The sequence below is a fragment of the Colias philodice genome, chromosome 2, assembly GCF_061535455.1.
Source record: "Colias philodice isolate Cphi_HAF_F1 chromosome 2, ilColPhil1 Martin Lab GWU primary, whole genome shotgun sequence".
NCBI lineage: Eukaryota > Metazoa > Arthropoda > Insecta > Lepidoptera > Pieridae > Colias > Colias philodice.
Genome location: NC_143087.1, coordinates 7424396 through 7444514, shown reverse-complemented (window position 1 = coordinate 7444514; position 20119 = coordinate 7424396). Strand labels below are relative to the sequence as shown.

At 32.3% G+C, this 20119-nt stretch overlaps 3 protein-coding genes across 4 annotated transcripts; 1 reads left to right on the top strand and 2 right to left on the bottom strand.

The window, feature by feature from the left end:
- Nucleotides 1–3672: 3672 nt before the first annotated feature.
- Kua (Plasmanylethanolamine desaturase Kua) lies at nt 3673–12616 on the bottom strand. Its single transcript, XM_089705770.1, has 4 exons — nt 12174–12616; nt 7223–7428; nt 5627–5845; nt 3673–5175 (listed from the first exon to the last, which is right to left on the bottom strand). The coding sequence occupies exons 1-4, from the start codon at nt 12439–12441 to the stop codon at nt 4915–4917; spliced, it is 954 nt and encodes a 317-aa protein (XP_089561896.1). The 5' UTR covers nt 12442–12616; the 3' UTR covers nt 3673–4914.
- A 1795-nt stretch (nt 12617–14411) lies between these two features.
- On the top strand, nt 14412–18650 carry LOC149490555 (uncharacterized). Of its 2 annotated transcripts, none has more exons than XM_089705745.1 (2): nt 14412–14436; nt 16167–18650. In XM_089705745.1, exon 2 carries the CDS (start codon nt 16174–16176, stop codon nt 17749–17751), a length of 1578 nt encoding a protein of 525 aa, XP_089561871.1. In that variant the 5' UTR covers nt 14412–14436; nt 16167–16173; the 3' UTR covers nt 17752–18650. The 2 variants fall into 2 exon arrangements, with proteins under 2 accessions (XP_089561871.1, XP_089561868.1); XM_089705742.1 differs by lacking the exon at nt 14412–14436 and adding an exon at nt 14804–15026.
- On the bottom strand, nt 18598–19795 carry LOC149490554 (alpha N-terminal protein methyltransferase 1-like). Its single transcript, XM_089705758.1, has 2 exons — nt 19188–19795; nt 18598–18899 (listed from the first exon to the last, which is right to left on the bottom strand). The coding sequence occupies exons 1-2, from the start codon at nt 19622–19624 to the stop codon at nt 18638–18640; spliced, it is 699 nt and encodes a 232-aa protein (XP_089561884.1). The 5' UTR covers nt 19625–19795; the 3' UTR covers nt 18598–18637.
- Nucleotides 19796–20119: the final 324 nt, after the last annotated feature.

The window sequence follows — 20119 nt, the reverse complement described above, 5'->3', positions numbered from 1 at the left end:
TAGTTCAGCGATGCTGAAATAAAAAGGATCTTAAATAAAGCTGTACCAAAAAGCAAATCCAGGCGGCCTAGTTATTACAAGAATGACGCGGATATTTAAAAAGATTTGATGGAGTTAGATTAGAATCTAACTAGATAGTAGTATAAGGTTTTAAACTAAAATGATTATGAGGATTTAAAATGGGATATTTTTCATGCATGTGCTGATGCAAGTGCCATGATCACGTTAGAACTAGTACCTAGTTCTTCCGTTATCACTGCACTTGGATTAACATGATAAATAGGTATCCCGTTTTGTATCTAATAATGTTATTTGAATTTTATTAATAGGAACTGTGTCATATGGACACAGGTACAGGTACCAAATTTTATAATTAATAGTTATTTTTGATCTCAAATAGGTAGGTACTGATTGCATTAAACCTAAGATTGTTTGCCAAATATTATAAATATTATTAATTAAAGCATTTAATTGTTTATGTTAGAATTTGGATCATACTTTTAAATATTGTTATTTTTGGTTTTTTTATTATTTTGAATATCTAGCTCTCTAGAATGATTATATTTCCAGATTATGCAAATACTTTGGCTAAAACAGTTGAAGCTATATAGATACAAGGTAAATGATACAGACAATAAAGATATAGGTATATGGAACGAGAGGTGCTAAAATGCCGAAACCTGGCAGACCAGGTGTATTTTCCAAAGAAATGGAACAAAAAATTGCAAATTACTTTTAAAATTACTGTTAAAACTGTATATTCCTGAAAAATGTGATTGCTGTGTAAGATTTTTTATAAAGAGACTAGAGACTTAAATGTTGTTAAAACTTTATATTCCTGAAAAATGTGATTGCTGTGTAAGATTTTTTATAAAGAGACTAGAGACTTAAATGTTGTTAAAACTTTATATTCCTGAAAAATGTGATTGCTGTGTGTTAGATTTATTAGAGACTTACATATTGTTAAAACCTTATAGGTATTCTTAAAAAAATGATTGTTGTGTACGATTTTTTTGTAGAGACTGTTAAATAAGTAAGCCAGGGTATTATTTTAGATGATAAGAATTTGTTTTTTTCATTGTTTACGAAACCAAAGTTGTGAATCTCTTATGTAAAACTAAGTAGGATAGTTCTGTGATTGTCCAAGTAATTTTTAATAAACGGTTGATTAACTAATAAACGTATTTTGTTTGGTTTACGTTTATAACAATACTAGATTTCCGCCCGCGGCTTTGCCCGCGTTTTCAAAGGAAAACCCGTTCCCGTCCCGAGTTCCCGTCCTCGTGGGATTTCCGGGAAAAAACCTACCCTATGTGTTAATCCAAGTTACCCTCTATATGTGTGCTAAATTTCATTGTAATCGGTTCAGTAGTTTTTACGTGAAAGAGTAACAAACATCCATACATCCATACAAACTTTCGCCTTTATAATATTAATAGGATTTAACACAAAGAATATTATTTGTTTTGACCAAAAACTAAAATTGACTTAGTAGGTAGGGGCATTGTAATTTTTTTTTGTTGCGATTTAAAGTGGTAAATCAAAGTACCTACATGAGTTTTTCCTCTAAATAATGCGGCGCCATCTACGATCGCAACGTTATTGTAGCAATAGTTCCCTTATACACAATAGTACGATACAAATCACACGCAGAATAATAAAAAAATATCGATGAATAAGTTTTTTGCATTCCCCACACTAATTCTCTAACAAATAGTTGCATTTGCCCCACATTTAGAAAAATAAGATTTTTCCTGAAAACTCGTCCTTGCTACACGGTAATCCAGTTCAAAATCCTATGAATAACATGAACTCTCATAAATATATTCTATATTCGTTGTTTTATATGAAATAGAAGAAGAGCTATGGCAGTTAGTTGCATTTACCCCCGACATAGGGTTAATGTAACTTTTTCTACCAATTTTAGGAAATATTCTCACTACCAGTTATTTATAAGACTACTGTATTGCTTGTTTGGTTTAAAATAATCTTGAATAAATACAAAAAACAATAAATGGGTCAAATAAATGACCAAATATAAAAGGAGATAACTGCAACCGATCAAACTTGAGACTTGTTATTTTTTAGTTGCATTTGCCCCGGTTGACTATATGTACTTATAATCCTTTCAACCTTTGTAATGTTACTAACGCTACCAATATGATTATAATTACAAAAATTAAACTTTTCAATTATTGTTGATAGTTGTTTACTGAAAAACGAATAAGTAAGTACAATAAAAGTTATTTTGACAACCCTAAAGTTTTTTCTCTATTCACCCCTCTGTCGTATCTTTTGACCCCAGTTTCAAGGTAAATAGAAACGGCCTACTTTTTCCTATTTCACAAATAATTCTCAAATTTATGTATAATCAAAGCATAACTATTTGGTAAATTAAAACGAGACTCGCAATTCGACAATTCTTTGATAACAGCTTTCATACAAAATGTGTACGAAAATCAGTCTAGAAGTTGAAAGTTGTGTCTATTAACCCCATTTTACGGTACCGTCATATCCTCCAACATTGCCTTTCCAGCCTAACTTTGCCCAAATAGAAATTTTAACTTTCCCGAGTGTTTATGTGGAGTAGCATGACATTTAAGACTTGTTTTGTTTTTTGATAGAAAATTAAAGTCTTTTCTCGCAACATTGATTAGATAGCACATGTATAACGTCAATCAGTATGCTTCTACATGTCGACAAAGAAGAAGATGTTTTGGTGGTGCCAAATTTTTCTAAAAAAACTTGTCTCTGATCACTGGGAATCAATTAGAATACGTGAATATTTCTTATTATTTATTAAACTAGAATATAAAAAAGGAGGTTATTTGTTATTTCCAAGCAAAAATACGTAGTATTATAGGAGTTTTGTCGCTGGGCAATGTTAGGTTAATAAATGTAGTGTGACCTATCCCAACATTGCCCAACTGTTTTGAGGTGCTAGGGCTGACACATTTTTAACAGACTTCTCAAATAGGTAGCAAGGTAATTTTTTTTAGGTATCAATTAAGTACACAGCATGTTTTTTTCTTTTAGGTACCTAGGTAGGATTGTACGAGTATGTATGCCTACCTAGGTAGATTTTAAATGTTTAGTAGAAGTTACGTATAGGTACATAAATATTCATAATTTCAGTTTCATTTTAAAGATATACCTAGAAACAGTACGAACGCAATATTATTGCATGTGTACCTACCTATTACTTGATACCCACCTACATATTTTATTAAACTTAATTTTTTCATCCTTTACCTAGTTGATTTTTTTGTGACAACCCTAAACCCTAAAGATTTTTGTATGAAGATTGTGAGAAAATTACACCTAACTTTGCCCATACAATTTAATGAAGATCTACTTATTTTGGATCATTTTTTGTAAGAGATTCGGCATCTTTGACTTGTCTTGTACTTTGTCTCTTAAAAACAGCTACCTAAGTCTTAAAATGGCTGAAATATTAAAGGTGGGCAAAGTTGTATACTTTTCCACCTTATTTCGCCCACCTCTTTCTTCCTTATTTTTAGAGAAACTATTAAGAATATGATTATTTCAAGTATATCTATTCATTCTAAATTCAATTCCCTACTCAAATAACAGCATCAATTCTGTCCATATTTTGTTTTTTCTTGTATATGATCAAAACACTGTGAAAAGCGGGCAATGTTGGAGGATATGACGGTAATCATAAATTTTGTCATTCAATAAAATAGAAGAGCAAAATAGAGATATAGTCTTTGGTAAATATCTATCACTATAGAAGTCTTATTTGCTATATCGGTAAAACCATCAAAAATATAAAAGCCACAATGAACTATTTATAAATAAATACAAATTACGCGTAGAGCCCGAATCTATAACCGTTTAACAAATTCTAGTGGTTTACTATTCAAATCGAATTTGAAAGGCATAAGGCACATTAAAAATTATTAATGCAGCGAATAGCGACTGTCATTGTTAAGCTGCAAAAAAAATCCAAAATTATATTTATTCAATATGTACATTAAATAAATACATACTAATATGTATTTATTTAATGTACATATAAATAAGCATACCGATAATTTTAAGGCCCGTGGAATATTACACGTTTAGATTTTCTTAAAGATATTTCAATAGTTTCGCTTCAATTGTTTCATAATTAATAGATAACTTTTAAATAAATTAGTTTAGTGCTTTTTTTTGCAGATTTTTTTAATTTTAGTAAATGGTAGAATTCCAAGACTAAAATAACGCACTAATAGTACCTACTTATAGAAAAATTGTGCTGATATTATTTTAATATTAAAAAAAGTATCATAATTTTGAAAATAGCTGTTGTATCTTATAATTTATATTTTTAGTCGCCATTAATCAGGTATTAAAAGTTATTAATTCTTTGGACAGTTTTGTAGTAAACATACATTATGCAAATATACAGGTGTCCCACTATTGGCATACTAAGCGCGAAGGGACTTGTAGTTTTGCATATTATATAAAATTCTTGCTAAATTTTTCCTGAAAATCCATGTTTTCTTCTCTAACTTCGCGCAGCCGGCATATACCGCTTCGATAATATGAGCATTTTGTCTATGAAAACATAATCTTAAACGATAGTTCACGAGCTGGTAGCAAAGCTGGGCGGGTTGCTTGCTATGGGTGTACAGTGTACACATAGAGTTTTAAGAATTTATCTATTTGAAAAAAAATGCGTCTGGAATTTTATAAGTATTTTTTACGTACTTAGTGTATGCAAAACTATAACCTCCTTTGAGCTTACTATACCAACAGTGGGACACCCTGTATATAAATAAATAAATAACCATACTATTAAAAGCAACCATCACGACTTGCATATCAGTGGGATTAATAATAGTATCACAATACAAAGTCATTTTCACCTAGCTATAGTTATAATAAAAACATCGTCAGGCACATTTTCTAAGAACGCTTTTGTGCCCACTTCATATCATCTGCCCTTGGTTTGCATCCAGTGAGAGCTTCAATGACGTTTTCTAGATTGGACCAGAAGTGCAGTTTCTCTAGAGGCCAGTTTAACCAACCTGTAGTTATACAAAAGTAAGTCTCGTGCGGCGCCACGTGGTGTATGCGGTGATGGCGTCGAGGCAACACTATGTGCCACTCTTGAAGCCAAACCACCCAGGTGGGGAGGCCGAAGTAAGTGTGGGACCATTTGTGGATCTAAACAAATAATGTGAATGATTATTTTTTAATGTTTGATTTCACAGAAAAAATAATAAATGTCTTATTAAGAATAAGAGACGTATAGTTATATATGTGACCGCAAAAAGTTTTGGAGCCCAAATCTTTCAAATTAATCCAAGACGGATATTAATTATTACAGATAGGTTTATAGGATTAGAGATATTTTTGTCTCAAAATTGTCTCAAAATTTAGTTGAAATAGCTTTTAATATTTGTCTTGATGAGTACCTATGCTCTATATACCTAATTGTTGACCCTGCTAGCTAGTCAATTTAATATCAAAGAGCTTGAGACTTGGAGCAGCCGGCAGCACTATGAATTTTGAATTCAAATTTAATTATCTTGAAAATGGAATGGAAAAAAATAGAATTTCAAATACCTAATATTATGTAGATAAAATCATATTTTAAAATATTTTTTAAGCTCACCTGATTTGTCATCGCCACAAATATGCAACACAGATACCAATAAGATATCCAATGAAATTGCTCATTAATTGTGACAACATCGTACGTCAATAACTGCCACACTATTCTCGCTAAAACAGGAATAGTTATAGCAAAATTGTCTCCATTTGTTTCAATAAAATCATGCCGAGTTATTGAGGTGGGGTCAATGTGATGTTCGCGGAATGGACGCAAAAAATTCTGCAATACAAAAATAATACAAATTTCATAATAAATTGGGCCTTTTTTTAAACTGAATAGCGGTCCGCCCGGGTATAATACATATACAACGATGAAATAATTTTTGAAAGCGGTTCAGTAAAACATCAGATAAGTGTGTTCAAACAAACAAACAAAACTAGCTTTATATTATGAGTTTAGATTACTATAAAACAGTTTTATGTAAGTACCTAGCTTTCTCAATTAGCGAAAGCTAACTAAACTAAACTAAATGTCAGTTAAATATGCTTAGATTATTCTACCTCACATCATTTATATATTTTAGATATATAATTTTTAAACAGCCCCTCACCGGGCCTCTAGACAAATGGCAGAATCATCAATAGAATCAAAATAGAATAGACTTCGCTCGACGTTATCGATGGAATTGACATAAGTTTATGACGTCTTGCTAATACATAGTTCGGTTACACAAAACCAAAATTCCCATTCAGCAGAAAATTGGTAATATCTCTTTTGACCAAAATTATAGAGCGTAAAATTATTTATAAAATATGTATAAAGAAGTTTCACTTCAAAAATATGTTTTTGAAGTGAAACTTCTTTATCGGGGTTGGAAAAAAATTTAGTGTAACATTTTTTCGTTACGCGTGACATTTTTCCGTTACGCGCCATCTTGTTCTTATCCCTACCACGCGTGATTCGACGTATTTCTGTCAAGTTGCATATAGTTAATTGTTTTTTTGAAAAATAAGGTTATAAAGAAGTTTCACTTCTTACATGTGTACACTAGTACACGCACACATTTTTTTTTCCTAAGAGCCACTGTTGGGTTCTGAGATATTATTCCCTTCGAAAGTTGATCGTCATTATATTTCGCATACGTTTCTAAAGTCACCTCAGACCTATATAGATATACTAGCTTTCCACCCGCGGCTTCGCCCGCTTTATCTAAAACCTAATAAGTTATATACTAAAACCTCCCTCTTGAATCACTCTATCTATTAAAAAAACCGCATCAAAATCAGTTGCGTAGTTTTTAAGATTTAAGCATACAAAGGGACATATTGACAAAGAAAGCGGCTTTGTTTTATACTATGTAGTGATATACCTAGATATACTGAAACGATTTTTATTATTTTTGGAACAATTTTACCAATTTTCAGTTGGATTTGAAATTTCGTAAGCCTTTTGAAGGCTCAGTGTGACCGGACCATGAGTCATATAATACAATTCAAGGTTTTTGCAGTTCATAAAAAAATCCCGCGAATCTGATCAAAGATCAAACATCGAGTGAAGGATGAATTGTGTGTGAAAAAAAAAGCAAAAGATAATTCTTGTTTTTTTTTTGTTATATGAAGGAATATATTATGGAGTTATATCGAAGAAAAAATCTACCTTGCCGATTATCGGAAGATCAACAGCACCCCAGGTATCAGCTGCCCAGTGTACAAATCCTGATGCAAAATCAGCTGTGAGAACTCCAGCAAATGCCGCCAGAAGCAAAGATGCATCCGGTCGAACATATTTAGCCATCAAAAGTCCTGCAATTGCACATAGAGTGCAACATACGGTGACACATACCCATTCTTGCAGACGTTTTCCTTTAAAATAATTAATTTTATTTTCTCTTATTTCTACATTGAAAATAATATTCATATACGAATTTATATGTCTTTTAAAATAAAAATCAATACCAATGTTAGGCTTTGTTGGGACTATTTTCAGATGGTTTATCTTAACCTAAACATTTGTGAAGTTTGTACAAAATCGGTAGAGTGGTTCTTCATTTTTCACAATTTTTGCAACTAATGAATTCTATAAATGGCGAATCACGTAGCAAAGCAGGTGCTGGGCCGCAGTTATGTATAATTCATAAGTTCATAAAAAAAAAACATTGAAAGTATTTAGGAAAATGTTTGAAATACACATTAGCATAGGTATATTATGCTGAATCCTTATTAGAAAAAGTTTAAGGTGCAGAAAGCTATTTTTGGCTTAATGTCTGTATCTGGATGTGGATGTACTATCTTGATAATTAGAATATTCATAAAATCGCAAAACAGGTCACACCTAGGCCTCCTGAAAAATAGAAGAAACACAGAAGAACAGAATCCGCTATCGATATTCGATACTAATAATTGACATACCTAAGCTGTTTTGATAGTTCGATCGCACTAGACCAAACTTCCCATACAGCCAAAAATTGGTAAAAAAATTTAATACATAAAATAAAAAACTTCTCGAGACTTTAACAAATCAGTCAAGGTCAATGGTAAAGTCTGGTTTTCACAAGTTTCAACGATAGATACGGTAAGATAACGATTCAAAAAGTCATCGTCATATAATTATTAAATTACTTGATATCTAAATAGGGCTGAAGTGCTTTAACGATAAAACATATCGATTTGTTGTAAATTCCGAAAAAACTATTTTTTTACCTGTGAACTTTTTTTTTTCGAGTATGGGATGGAACATTTTTTTTTTCGAGTATGGGATGACAGGAAATTTTGATAAAAATACCAAAGCACAACTGAATAAAGTGAAAATTTTTAGTTTTGCTTTAAACAATTTTAATTATTATTACATAGTTGGATAAAAAAAATACTTTTGTAGGTCCGAAGGTAAACAGTCCGAAGGCGCATATTTCCAAACTATACAATGCCAGCACGCAACGGTGTGAAACTAATCACGGATAGTTTGGAAATAACCTTTTTAACAAGTTCTTTCGCGGAGCTCTTATTTTTGAGTAGTTAAAAAAACACGAACCCAACCCACCCCCTTATCTGTTACCTATTTTTTTGCCTAAGCTTACCTAATAATTTTTTTTCCATATTTTACTGAATCTATAATAATCAAGAAGAATAAAAATAAATACATATATATAGCTGTGTACAAGTCTTTGATTACCTATATGTACATATTTATTATTTCGTTCAAGCGTAGGTGGTGTAGTATATTTAGTTATACATGTATTTTGCGTACTGGTCGCATATAGTTTGGAACGGAGAGGCAAGCATCCGCGTTACAAAGCATACGCGATCATTACGCAAAATTCGTGTATACATATATTGTATTCAAAGACTTAAAAATAGCATTACAATTTACAGGGTGTCCCAAAAAGTAGTGATGAACGGAAGCCGGGAGGTAGAGGACCTAGAGGGCTATCCGAATCACCTCCATGTATGTTATGCGATTTTTCGTATTTTCAGAGTTATGACGTTTTTTTTCAATTTTTCACCTATCGCCGAGTACGATGATATTTTTCATGGTGACGTCAATTATTGCGGAAGATGCTTGACTTCTTTTTGTGTGCTAAGCTGAAAGATAGTACATACAATTCAGTATGGTAACATTTACTATCGTTAGATCTTCGTATGGAATAAAAAATTGAATTAAATGCCAAGAAAGATAAAATGACTTATCACTTAATACCCCACACGGCATGTTTTGGAAATTTTTATTTTTTTCTTTGTATGCCATATTTAATTACCGGGGTGGGGGGAGGGGGACCACAAAACTGGTTGACAACATCTGTCTATAGGATGTCTGGGACCTATACAATATATATCAGAAGTCAGATTTAGGTCCGCTATTTTTGCAAATGAACATCTCCTTGGAGCCTGCTCTAATTTATCGATACGTAACATACTGCTTACTATTGATTGCAACTATTTTACGCACAGATTTTACGGTAAATTTTGTGTTATCATTGCCCGCTTAAGGGAGGGGGAGGGGGATAAAACAAAATTAACAATTTAGATGATTTTTTCGAGGTTTCTGTTTGATCAAAAACTTAAAATATTAAAATTGACTTGATAAAAAAATCACGAAGTTACCTCTAATTTTCACACTTTTAGGGCGGCCGCGCCGTACACAGAACGCTTCAAGCAGTTGAGATCGTCGGCTTGAAGCCGAGACCACGCGGTGAATTATGGACATTCATTCACTGCCATACACTGACTGCTCGAGCCGTCAACGGCGCGGTTTGTAGCGACAGCACGAGCAGTCAACAACCGACCGATCGAGCAGTCCGTATACGTCGCTCAGCTGTTAACTGCTCGAGCCGCCCGTGTACTTCCGCTCTAATACCTATTATGATTTTTAAAAGTGAAACTTTTATTACATCGTCTCAAACTTTTTGGTCTGTGTAGCGCATACCTACTCGGCAGCCGACCGACACGCGACATGCGCTACACAAAGCAGTGTTCGGAACCGTTCGAACAGTTTCACTTTTACCGTGGTTTCATAAAACCACACAACATTTTTTTTTTCATAAAAATTATATTTAGAGGATTACAATTTACAAGAGCTAACTGAACTTGAGTGACTCGTGCACACATTAAAACAATTGACGACAGTTGATGGAGATCACGATTTTAGATTTTAGACAGATTTTAGTCCTCTTGACGGGGTTTTGTTTTATTTCCCATCCATACTAATATAATAAATGCGAAAGTAACTCTGTCTGTCTGTCTGTTACTCAATCACGCCATATCTACTGAACCAGTTTGCATGAAATTTGGTATAGAGATATTTTGATACCCAAGAAAGGACATAGGCTACTTTTTATCCCGGGAAATAGGATAGGATTTATCCCGGAAATCCCACGGGAACAGGAACTATGCGGGTTTTTCTTTGACTGCGCGGGCGAAGCTGCGGGTGGAAAGCTAGTACTTAATATGTATTTACAAAATTACAAATAATTTATCAGTGCTAAAATAAGTAAAATTTATTCTACAACAAAAACAAACAACGTTTTTGGTTTGGGAATAAGAATTTGCGATTTACACGAAATCTATTGATTGGACAAAAAAAATAAAACAATATTATTTTAGTAATATTGCTTGTAGAATAATTTGCCGAAAAAACAGAATGATGGCATGTATGTAGTTTAGTATGGTTTTTAAGCATCAAAAGATTTTTTTAGATTTTAAGCATCAAAGAATTTTTTGTGATTTTTTCTATCAAGTAAAATAAGTTGTATTGTGTTTTCAACACATTATCTAGCTAGTACTTATATGATATATCTCCTGAAGAATATCATATATTTGTCTGAGATTTTATACTGCAGTTAATCATATACTTTAAAGCATTATAACATTTAGCTCTTCTAGTCCCCATAATAAAAATAACTATTTAAAAAAAAACCAACTTCAAAAACGGAAAAGTAAAAAATAAAAGATTTGATATTACTACATATTATTTAGATGTGCTATATAATAAATAGGTTTGTTAGGTCTATTCTGGGTGCAAAACATGTCAAAACAAAGTTTAGATACTTAGCACAGTATTACCATATTTCCTACAGTAGTGCGACGAATGTACTTGGGCAGAGAAACGGAGGGGAACTGGCGGGGGTCGGGCGAGGCGGGTCGCGTAAAGCAATCACGCTGAGATTGCTTTACCTATCGCGAAAGGACGACGCAGTCGTATTTTTTGTGTAATAATTTTATTATACATAGGTACTTACATATTCTATTATGGCGCGCACAAACTGTTCCGTTTACGGATGTAAATCTACATTGAAATCCCAGAAGGAAACAATATTTCAGAAAGATTGTATTAATTGTATCTGTTGAATTAAAATCAAAGCTATGTATATTATGTTGTCCTCATTATTTTCTAATCAGATTGTACATCCCAATGCGAATGCATTACTTAGTTACATGTTATTATATACAATTAAGAACATCCAAAAATAAAGTGTCCACGTAAATAATATTTAGCAGTGCAATATCTGTAATTATATATTAATGAACAAATAATTACATCAGATTTAATAATCGCAATTATTTTGAATGTACATATGAATAAATGATTTCATCATAATATTAATACATAATCACAATTGTTTTATTTCCCATTTGTTGCAACCCTAGCGTATTTTCGTGTGGCAGCGTAAGTACCTACGCTGGCGATTCCTTACTGTAGGAAATAATATTGTAATACTGTGTACTTAGATTGATGAGAATTTACTCGATGTCATGTGGACAGAATTACAATTTTACAGATATTTTCTGCCCATATCTATTATCAAAATTAAAAGGAGACGGAGACTTAATCATCATAAAAGTTGATAAAAATGTATTTTAGAGCTTACCCTTTAATTATTTTATCATCAATGAATAATAAATATAAGCAATCTAAATATATATAAGTACATAATAATTATTCTTATCTAAATCATAATATACAATGTATACAAATTCCATGTTTATTGTTCATGTATTATTTGTTACCGACACATAATATATTTATTATGTTGTTATAATTACAGGTGTTGTTTCCTACTATTGATATAGAGACATCCTTTTTATATATGCAAAACAAGGTCATAAATAATTACCAGGACTATATAGCTCTGCAAGCTCTTGAGCACCACGATGTCGCGGTCCCCATCTAGGTTGAGTACCCACTTCACTTGGTAATTGAGTATTAGCATTTGGGTCGTCTTCGTACATGGAGTGTTCAAGAATATCTCTTTCAGTTTTTACGGGAGCAAGCAATGTTGTAGCCATACTACTTTTCAGATCAGTATAATCAAAATGATCACAACTTAAACCGCTAACACCATCTCTCTTTGAACACGGAGGTATAGGCAATGGTAAAGTCATGACTGTTGTCTTAAAAATACGCTCAAGATATCCACAATACACAATAAGAAAATTTTTGCGGATAATACTGGTTGATAACTCCTACTTATCTATTATTTACATCACTCATAATTGATTGATGGTGTATTTGTCGCTGAATTCGCGACGTTATGACAACGAACTCAATGTCCATTATAAAAAGTGTTAAACCATGTATGTATTATCAGACAAGACACAAAAATGACAATACGATTGACAAATGACAATGTCAAAAATGACAACTAATGTCAATATTGAATATAATTCCTACGAATTCGTAGATGTCATGCGTCAAGTGTCCTTCACAGAGAGACTGTGAAACACTCAAGCCACAGAACAAGCACAGAACAGTAAGAACCTAAGGTAAGTTGGTAAGAACATTGTTTTTACTTGGTTTTTACTTTGTGTTTAATGTTCTGTGGTTTTTACCTTAGAGCATTAAACCAACCCGAGTGGCCATTGGCAGGCGTTTCCCTCTCGCTAAAGGAAGGTTTTTACCTTAGAGCATTAAACCAACCGGAGTGGCCATTGGCAGGCGTTCCCGTTGCGTTCCCCTCTCGCCAAAGGTTTTTACTGTTCTGTGACTCAAGCTAATATGAGGACCAGTGACCACATGAGGACGTTAAGGGTACATTCCTTACTCTGTGGTGCAGGGAGATTTCTAGAGAGCGCGCCATGAAAGAAGCCCTGCCGAAGCTCTGTGGACGCCTACAACTTAGCCTACAATTTTAATTATTATTAACTCAAATGCTCTTACATTTGGGGAAACATACACGGTCAACAAAGGAAAAAGCAACAACATACATCAAAAAATAATTATAGAAAACTTAGAAAATATAGCTTTCTGTCTGAGCTGAGAATGGATATTTATTTATTTAATACTAGCGGTCCGCCCCGACTTCGCCCGTGGTACATATTTACGTTTTCTCTTCATAAGAACCATCCTCGTACTTCAAGGAATATAATAAAAAAAGAATTATCGAAATCGGTTCAGCCGTTCTTGAGTTATGCGCTTACCAACACATTTTACGATTCATTTTTATATTATAGAAGATACTGGGTGTAATCGTTAAGTGTGCACAGGCGATTATTCCGTAACTATATTAGTTACAGGTACCAAAAAACTTTAAGTTGATAATAAAAGTACTTCAGCTAATGAGTACAATGTCTTCTTCTTGCTTCTAAATTGACGAAATATAAAATGTATAATTAACGATTTTGAATTAATTCGTTGATAATTTCTGCGCCCGCTAGTTCTAAAACATCAATAAACAAACACAACCTTCGTAATCTGATGTAGTATCTAAAGTACAGTGTGATTATTATTCGTGATTTATTCATGATCAGAAGCTTCTAATTTCTAAATGAGGTCCATTAGAAATTAAAACTAAACTATTGACTAGGTATATTAACAAAGGTGTAATAAGTGTATATCATTATCAGCTCAGCAAGTTAATAGCTCTACCTTTTGGAAACAAACTACAAGCGCTTAATTAGTATTGGGTTCTTAGGTTGGGTTAATCACATGGGAGTTACAGTTTGTTCAGAATTTTTTTTTTACATATTGTCATAATATTATGTACCTACCTCTAACTAACTAGTACCTATGCACTCAGTATAAATATTTAGTTAGGTACTTAGGTACCCATTTCTTGTGGGTAATTGTGGGTAGTATAATAGAAATATGCTATTCACTGTTACACGGCTATTGCTAATTAGCAATTGCATAGCTATCACAGTCTGCAATGCAGCTAAAAGATTTCTTTGCTCTTTAGACTTTATACCTATAGCTACGATTATTAAGAATATAATTATTTTGTACCAAAAAACAAAACCGCTTTCGTATATTATTCAGAACTTCACAAAATTTCAAATAAAAAAGAAACGTAAAAATCAGTTTAACCAATCCACGTCCTGAGGAAACAAACACAAAAAATCGAATTGAGAATTTCTTCCTATTTTTTGTCGGCTGAAAATGTTAGTTAAGTACTTAACTACTACGAGTTAGCAAGTATGTAGTTCCAAGATTATATTGCAGTACAGACATAATATTATTACATCCACCCTTCATCCACCATAATATATCCAATTATTCTATTTACCTATCATAACAATAGACAGCATAGATTCATGTTCAAACATTGATTCGAATCAGAGGACTGAGGTTCCACAGCTCCTGTAGAACCTCAGGTAATGATGATAAGTAGACCTTGGCTAATAGCTGGGCAAGTACTCGATAGCAATTTTTATCTATGCAAGCGAACTACCGAATTGGTTCCCAAATCCCATTACGGGCTAAAAATAGATACATATTGGATGTGTATTCTGACAGCAGCGGCGCGGCAGTGCAAAATTGTAGCTTTTAGCCAACTGTGTTTGGTGTATTTGTATTTCAATAATATGGATTTAGATACTATTACATATTAGTTACATCTTGAATGTCATCAATAATAATATAAGATGAAATGGTTATCAGTAAAAATGTTTTAAAATACTAAATTTCAATTATTTACTGGTCTATTATTAGATTTTGTAAATAGCAAGTGCTCGAATTATTACATTAATACGTAAGTAACTACATTGCTAATACATATTATAATCACAAGTAACACGGAGATATCAACATGCGTAATTGAATTGAATGAATACCTATACCTAAAGATGATGTGACTACGAATTTTGCGGTTTTACTCGATTAACTTACCTAATACATATATGTAATGGATATAAATAGACTCCACTTTATTTTCCCCTGGGTATTAATACCTACCTAAGAGTAAGAAATAATTCTATCCTAAAGATACCTACCTAAATTTCTAGATGAATAGCTGATTATAATTAAGTACCCACCTATGTAGACTATACTGTTCACTTTACCAGTCTAGGAGAGTCTAGGTATCCAGTAGAGGCCTTGTACCTAAATAATATGCATGTTTAATTCCAAAAAAGGTCACAAATATTTTTACTACAATACATAACTTTTTAATGAAGCTCTCAATCAACTCTTTTTCGATATAGGTAATTTTTATTTCAACAAGAAATTAGTTTTTAAAAAGTACAAAAAATCAGTGAAAATTCAAACTTTTATAATAGCTATAACGTATCAATGTTGCTATCATTATTTTTTTTCCGAAGGAAAGTTAAAACTGTACTGTATGTGTATTTTTTTGTTTTTTGGTATCGATGCCAAAAAGTTTTTCGAATTTTTGTCTGTTTGTCTGTATATACCCTCCTCTATACATGTATCTTCAAGCTAGGACCAATAGAAGTGAAACAATGCGGGTAAGTTTAGGACCGAAAACGCTTATTGAGCGAACAAATGGCTCACGTGTTATGGTCATGATGATGATGATATGTGGTAATGTGTAAAAAATTTTGGAAAATCCAATAGTGCACGCCTCTAAATCTCATTTATTCATACAAAAAAAAATTAAAGTATAGTCTCAGAACACTTAAATTACCTAGTAGCTAACGCTAGTATAGTCACCACATACAGCATCCGCACATACGGAAGTTTGAGAGTACTTTTTTAAATATTTTAAACAACGTAGACGACAACGTAGACGACTTTAAAAATATCGTGAGTGTTAAAAATAGTGTTTTTCCACTATGTTTGCGTTAATATTTTTAATAGGTGCAATTTAAGGATAAAAAGAGAGATTTGATGTTCAAAAATCACTCATGAAGTTTATTTAATTTTTTTACAGATGCATTATGTTCCCAAGTAGATACAAGCAACCAAAATCGCTTGAACGTCTGGCCCTGATTCGGTTGGGAAACTGGATAGCTCAGCAGGCAGAAGCACAAATGACACCAACAACATTACTCGCCCAACAAAATCCAAATCAAGCCCACATCGTCCTAGCACGTAGAGTTGATAGCATCAGACAATATTTAGACTTCCACGTACCTTGGATGCTTCATGACCTTTTTGCAAATGAAGCTATCAAGTCACTCTCAGAATTATTAGAGAAAACAAAAAATTCTATGGGTTTTAGGGGCTCTATGAGTAAATTTGTTAGTCAAATGAACGTAATTGTTAAAATGACAGAAGCATTGTTCACAAAAAATTTCACATATGTTTCTATAGATGCGATCCCGAAAATGATGCGATCAGTTTTCTATTCAAAACTATTTATGCTTACTGGATTAGAATATTTGAATTTAGGTTCACTTTCTGGGGGGTGGAAAACAGCCGACATGGAGGAGTCTATTATAAAATCACTAAAGGAACTACATTCGCTCAAGTATCTTTTCATAAATTACGACTGTACAGACAAAATTTTAAAATGCATTGTTGAAAATTGTAAAAATTTATTAAAATTAGATGTTTCATGTTCTAAATGTATAACGAATGAGAGTATTAGTATACTGTGCAAATTAAAAAGATTAAAGAGTATACAATTGTATCACACTTTTGTTACATGGGAAGGTTTCGTTAACCTTCTTATAAATTGCAAAAGCTTAGAGGACATAGGTAGATGCGACGAGATTGGAAGAGTATTGGAATTCATTCATTTAAATTGTCCAGAAGCACTACCCTTAAGACTTAAAATATTTGTTAGTCGATATGCTAATAGCAAGCATTTAGAACTAGCAGTAGAATCATGTCCAGAAATTCGTAACATGACAGTATTTCACAATACTTTACAAAGTGACTTGATTGTACTCATAGGATTAAAAAGTTTGTGTGAATTAAAATTGTTATCGTGTGACTTTTACGCTGATCAAATAAAGCAAGTGCTGCAAGTAAAGGGTTGTAACCTATCATATCTACATCTTGAGCACGTTGATCAAATTGACTTAAATGCCCTAATGTACATAAGTCAAATGTGTCCCCTTTTGCAAGTACTAACGTTTTATAATTGTTCGCTTATACAGCATACCTCATTGTACACAAAAAAATTAGAAATTTTACCATTTAGAAACTTGAAAAAATTAACATGCGTCTCCGCGTTTACAGACGAACAGTTAACGTTTTTGTTATCAAATTGTCTCAATATAGAATTTATCCAAATTGGCACTGCTATTCAATTAACAGATGAATTTGTGGTTAAAATATTAGAAAAAAATCCACTTATTTATCTGAGAGAACTGCGCATCATGCAGTCCGACTTTTTAACCATTGCTTCTATTGAAAGAATTATACAAAGTTGTATGAGCTTGGAAATTTTGGTTGAATTGGAAAGTTGGTCCATGTTATCAGATAGTGACCGTGATTATATTAATAATTATATTAAAATAAGCAATTTCAATATTGATACATCTCCTATAAGAAGATATGACAGCTAGAGATTTTGGAACGAAGTTCCATAGCGCGCGTTGCGAAAGGGGACTAGACGGAATTAAGACCAAAAGTTGTAACAATACTTTTTGCTATAGTTGTAAGCCGTTCGGCGTACTAGTGTTTCTACTTTCTTTGACTTTGTATCTCTCTCCCTCATAGAACATCGTACAGTTGTGGTACAACTTGATTCAAACTTAATGGCGGTTCGGAAGTTAGCTGCGAATGCACGAGCGCGCAGGTATCCGACCCGTTCCGGTAATATCTAAAATTGTTTTCTGCGCATCAGATCGTTCGATGTTCCGAGCCGCCATTAAGTTTGAATTGTACTGTACCATCCGGTTGTCCCTCGACAACCATCTCAAGATTTTTTGTAAATTTTTAAAAAACTAATTAATAGTAAGTACCTACAACTTTTAATTTATAATTTGATTTACAACCTAACGTTTTAAAATATTGTTATAAGAATAAACAAATTCTAGGGCAGCATTTTCAAAATATTGTTATCTCAATATCAATAATTTATAAAATATTAAATGATTGTTTCTTAACAAGGTTGGGCACAAACGTTAGGTTTACTGATAAGGAATTCTTATTCTGATACAAAAATGCTCTGCTGACAGATAAAATATTTCACAAGCATACATTACTTTTATTTTTTTCTCAAAAACTGAATGTTTGCAGCTGAGCTTTGAGTTGAAAATTAAAACCCATTATGGCTGCACATAGAAGTGCTGCGTATTTACAATTATGAAGAATTTACTGGGCCTTTAAATGTAGTAATAAAATTTACATATTTTTTGTAATAAAATATTTTACAAGAAAAATGTGGTTACTAATAGAATATAGATATGTACACATAATATTTTATTTGTAAATGTTTGTCAATAAATATTATAACAAATCATTTTCATGTTTATTTTCACTAACATGTTCTTTCACAGGAATTAAGGCAAACATGTAAACAGGGTATATTCCATTAGGAAAATTTGTTTGTTTGCATTGTTTAACTCTCTTTAATTTTGCTTGTTTAAATATTTTAGTATATTGCTTGAGACATCTTGTTACAGACGAATCAGCATCATCAGCCTCAGTTTTCCCTGAAGATGTAATATTTTCTTTAACAACAATAACACCATTTTCTGCAAGTGTATTTCTGAAAACAAAAATAAAATATCACTTGATGTTTAGTTAAGTATATAACTAAAAACATAATTTGTTTTAATTAGAAAATGTGCTTTTCTTTAAAAATTGTTTGTTATTGATGTTATCAAGAAGAAAACAATTTGAAAGTAGTCCGGAGTTATTTGGCAAACAAATCTGGACTATAGGAATTACTCTATAAATAAGATAAATTTGATAGTCTGCCCTACAAAACTTTTGTTGAGTACCTTGAAATCATAGGTACTTTCAAATCAGAATACTGAATAAATAAAATACATACCTGCAAATTATTAAGTACGAAACTAAGTCTTCATCTTTTAAATAACCTAAGACCCATTGATTCCAAATAACGTCATACTTTCTTTCAGGTTGAAAATCTTGCAAGCTCGTGTGATATAATTTTCCAACATTTGAACTATTCTCTCCTACATAGTTCAATATTTCATTGAGGAATTTTTGATCAGGCTCTATAACATCTACTTTATTGAAATGAGGTAGTAACAAATGTTTCGTTATTCTTCCGATACCAGCACCACAATCAAGCGCTACTTCCCTTCCTGGACTGTTTTCCAACGAAAATAAAGACTGTAAAAACTGAGTTGAGCCTACAATATCAATATCTGATATGAACCCAAAACCTCCTAGTACACCGTCAACTGTAGCTGGAATTTCTGACCAATATTCCAAAGCTTTTTCATAATTAATCCGCTTAGACATTATGAATGTCTCATTGAGCAATTCTATGTATTGATAATATATGGATTATCAATTCAAATTACAATATCGGTATCACATTTCTTTTAAACTAAAAGTTCACAAAGCTTTTCACAAATAATTATGAATACCTATTTATTTTGAACAACAAATAATTTTGTATTGTCGACCAATTTAAATCGACAAAGTAAACTGACGTTTACTGTGTTGTCAGTTTTTGATGAAATAAAAATAGCGTTGTCCCAAATTGAATGATTGAAAATCGGGAATGAATGAAATTGCATCGGTCGTCTAGTGAATATTTAGTGTGTAACAATATAACATCAAATAAACACAACAATGACAACAACCACAACGTAATTAGTTACATTTAACGAAAAAATTACAAAAACAATAACGTAAACAGCGTAACAATAAAAATAATAAAAATGATTATAATTACATTCTACTAGTAACTTATATCTTATACAGTTTTATTTATTATAATTAGATAATTAG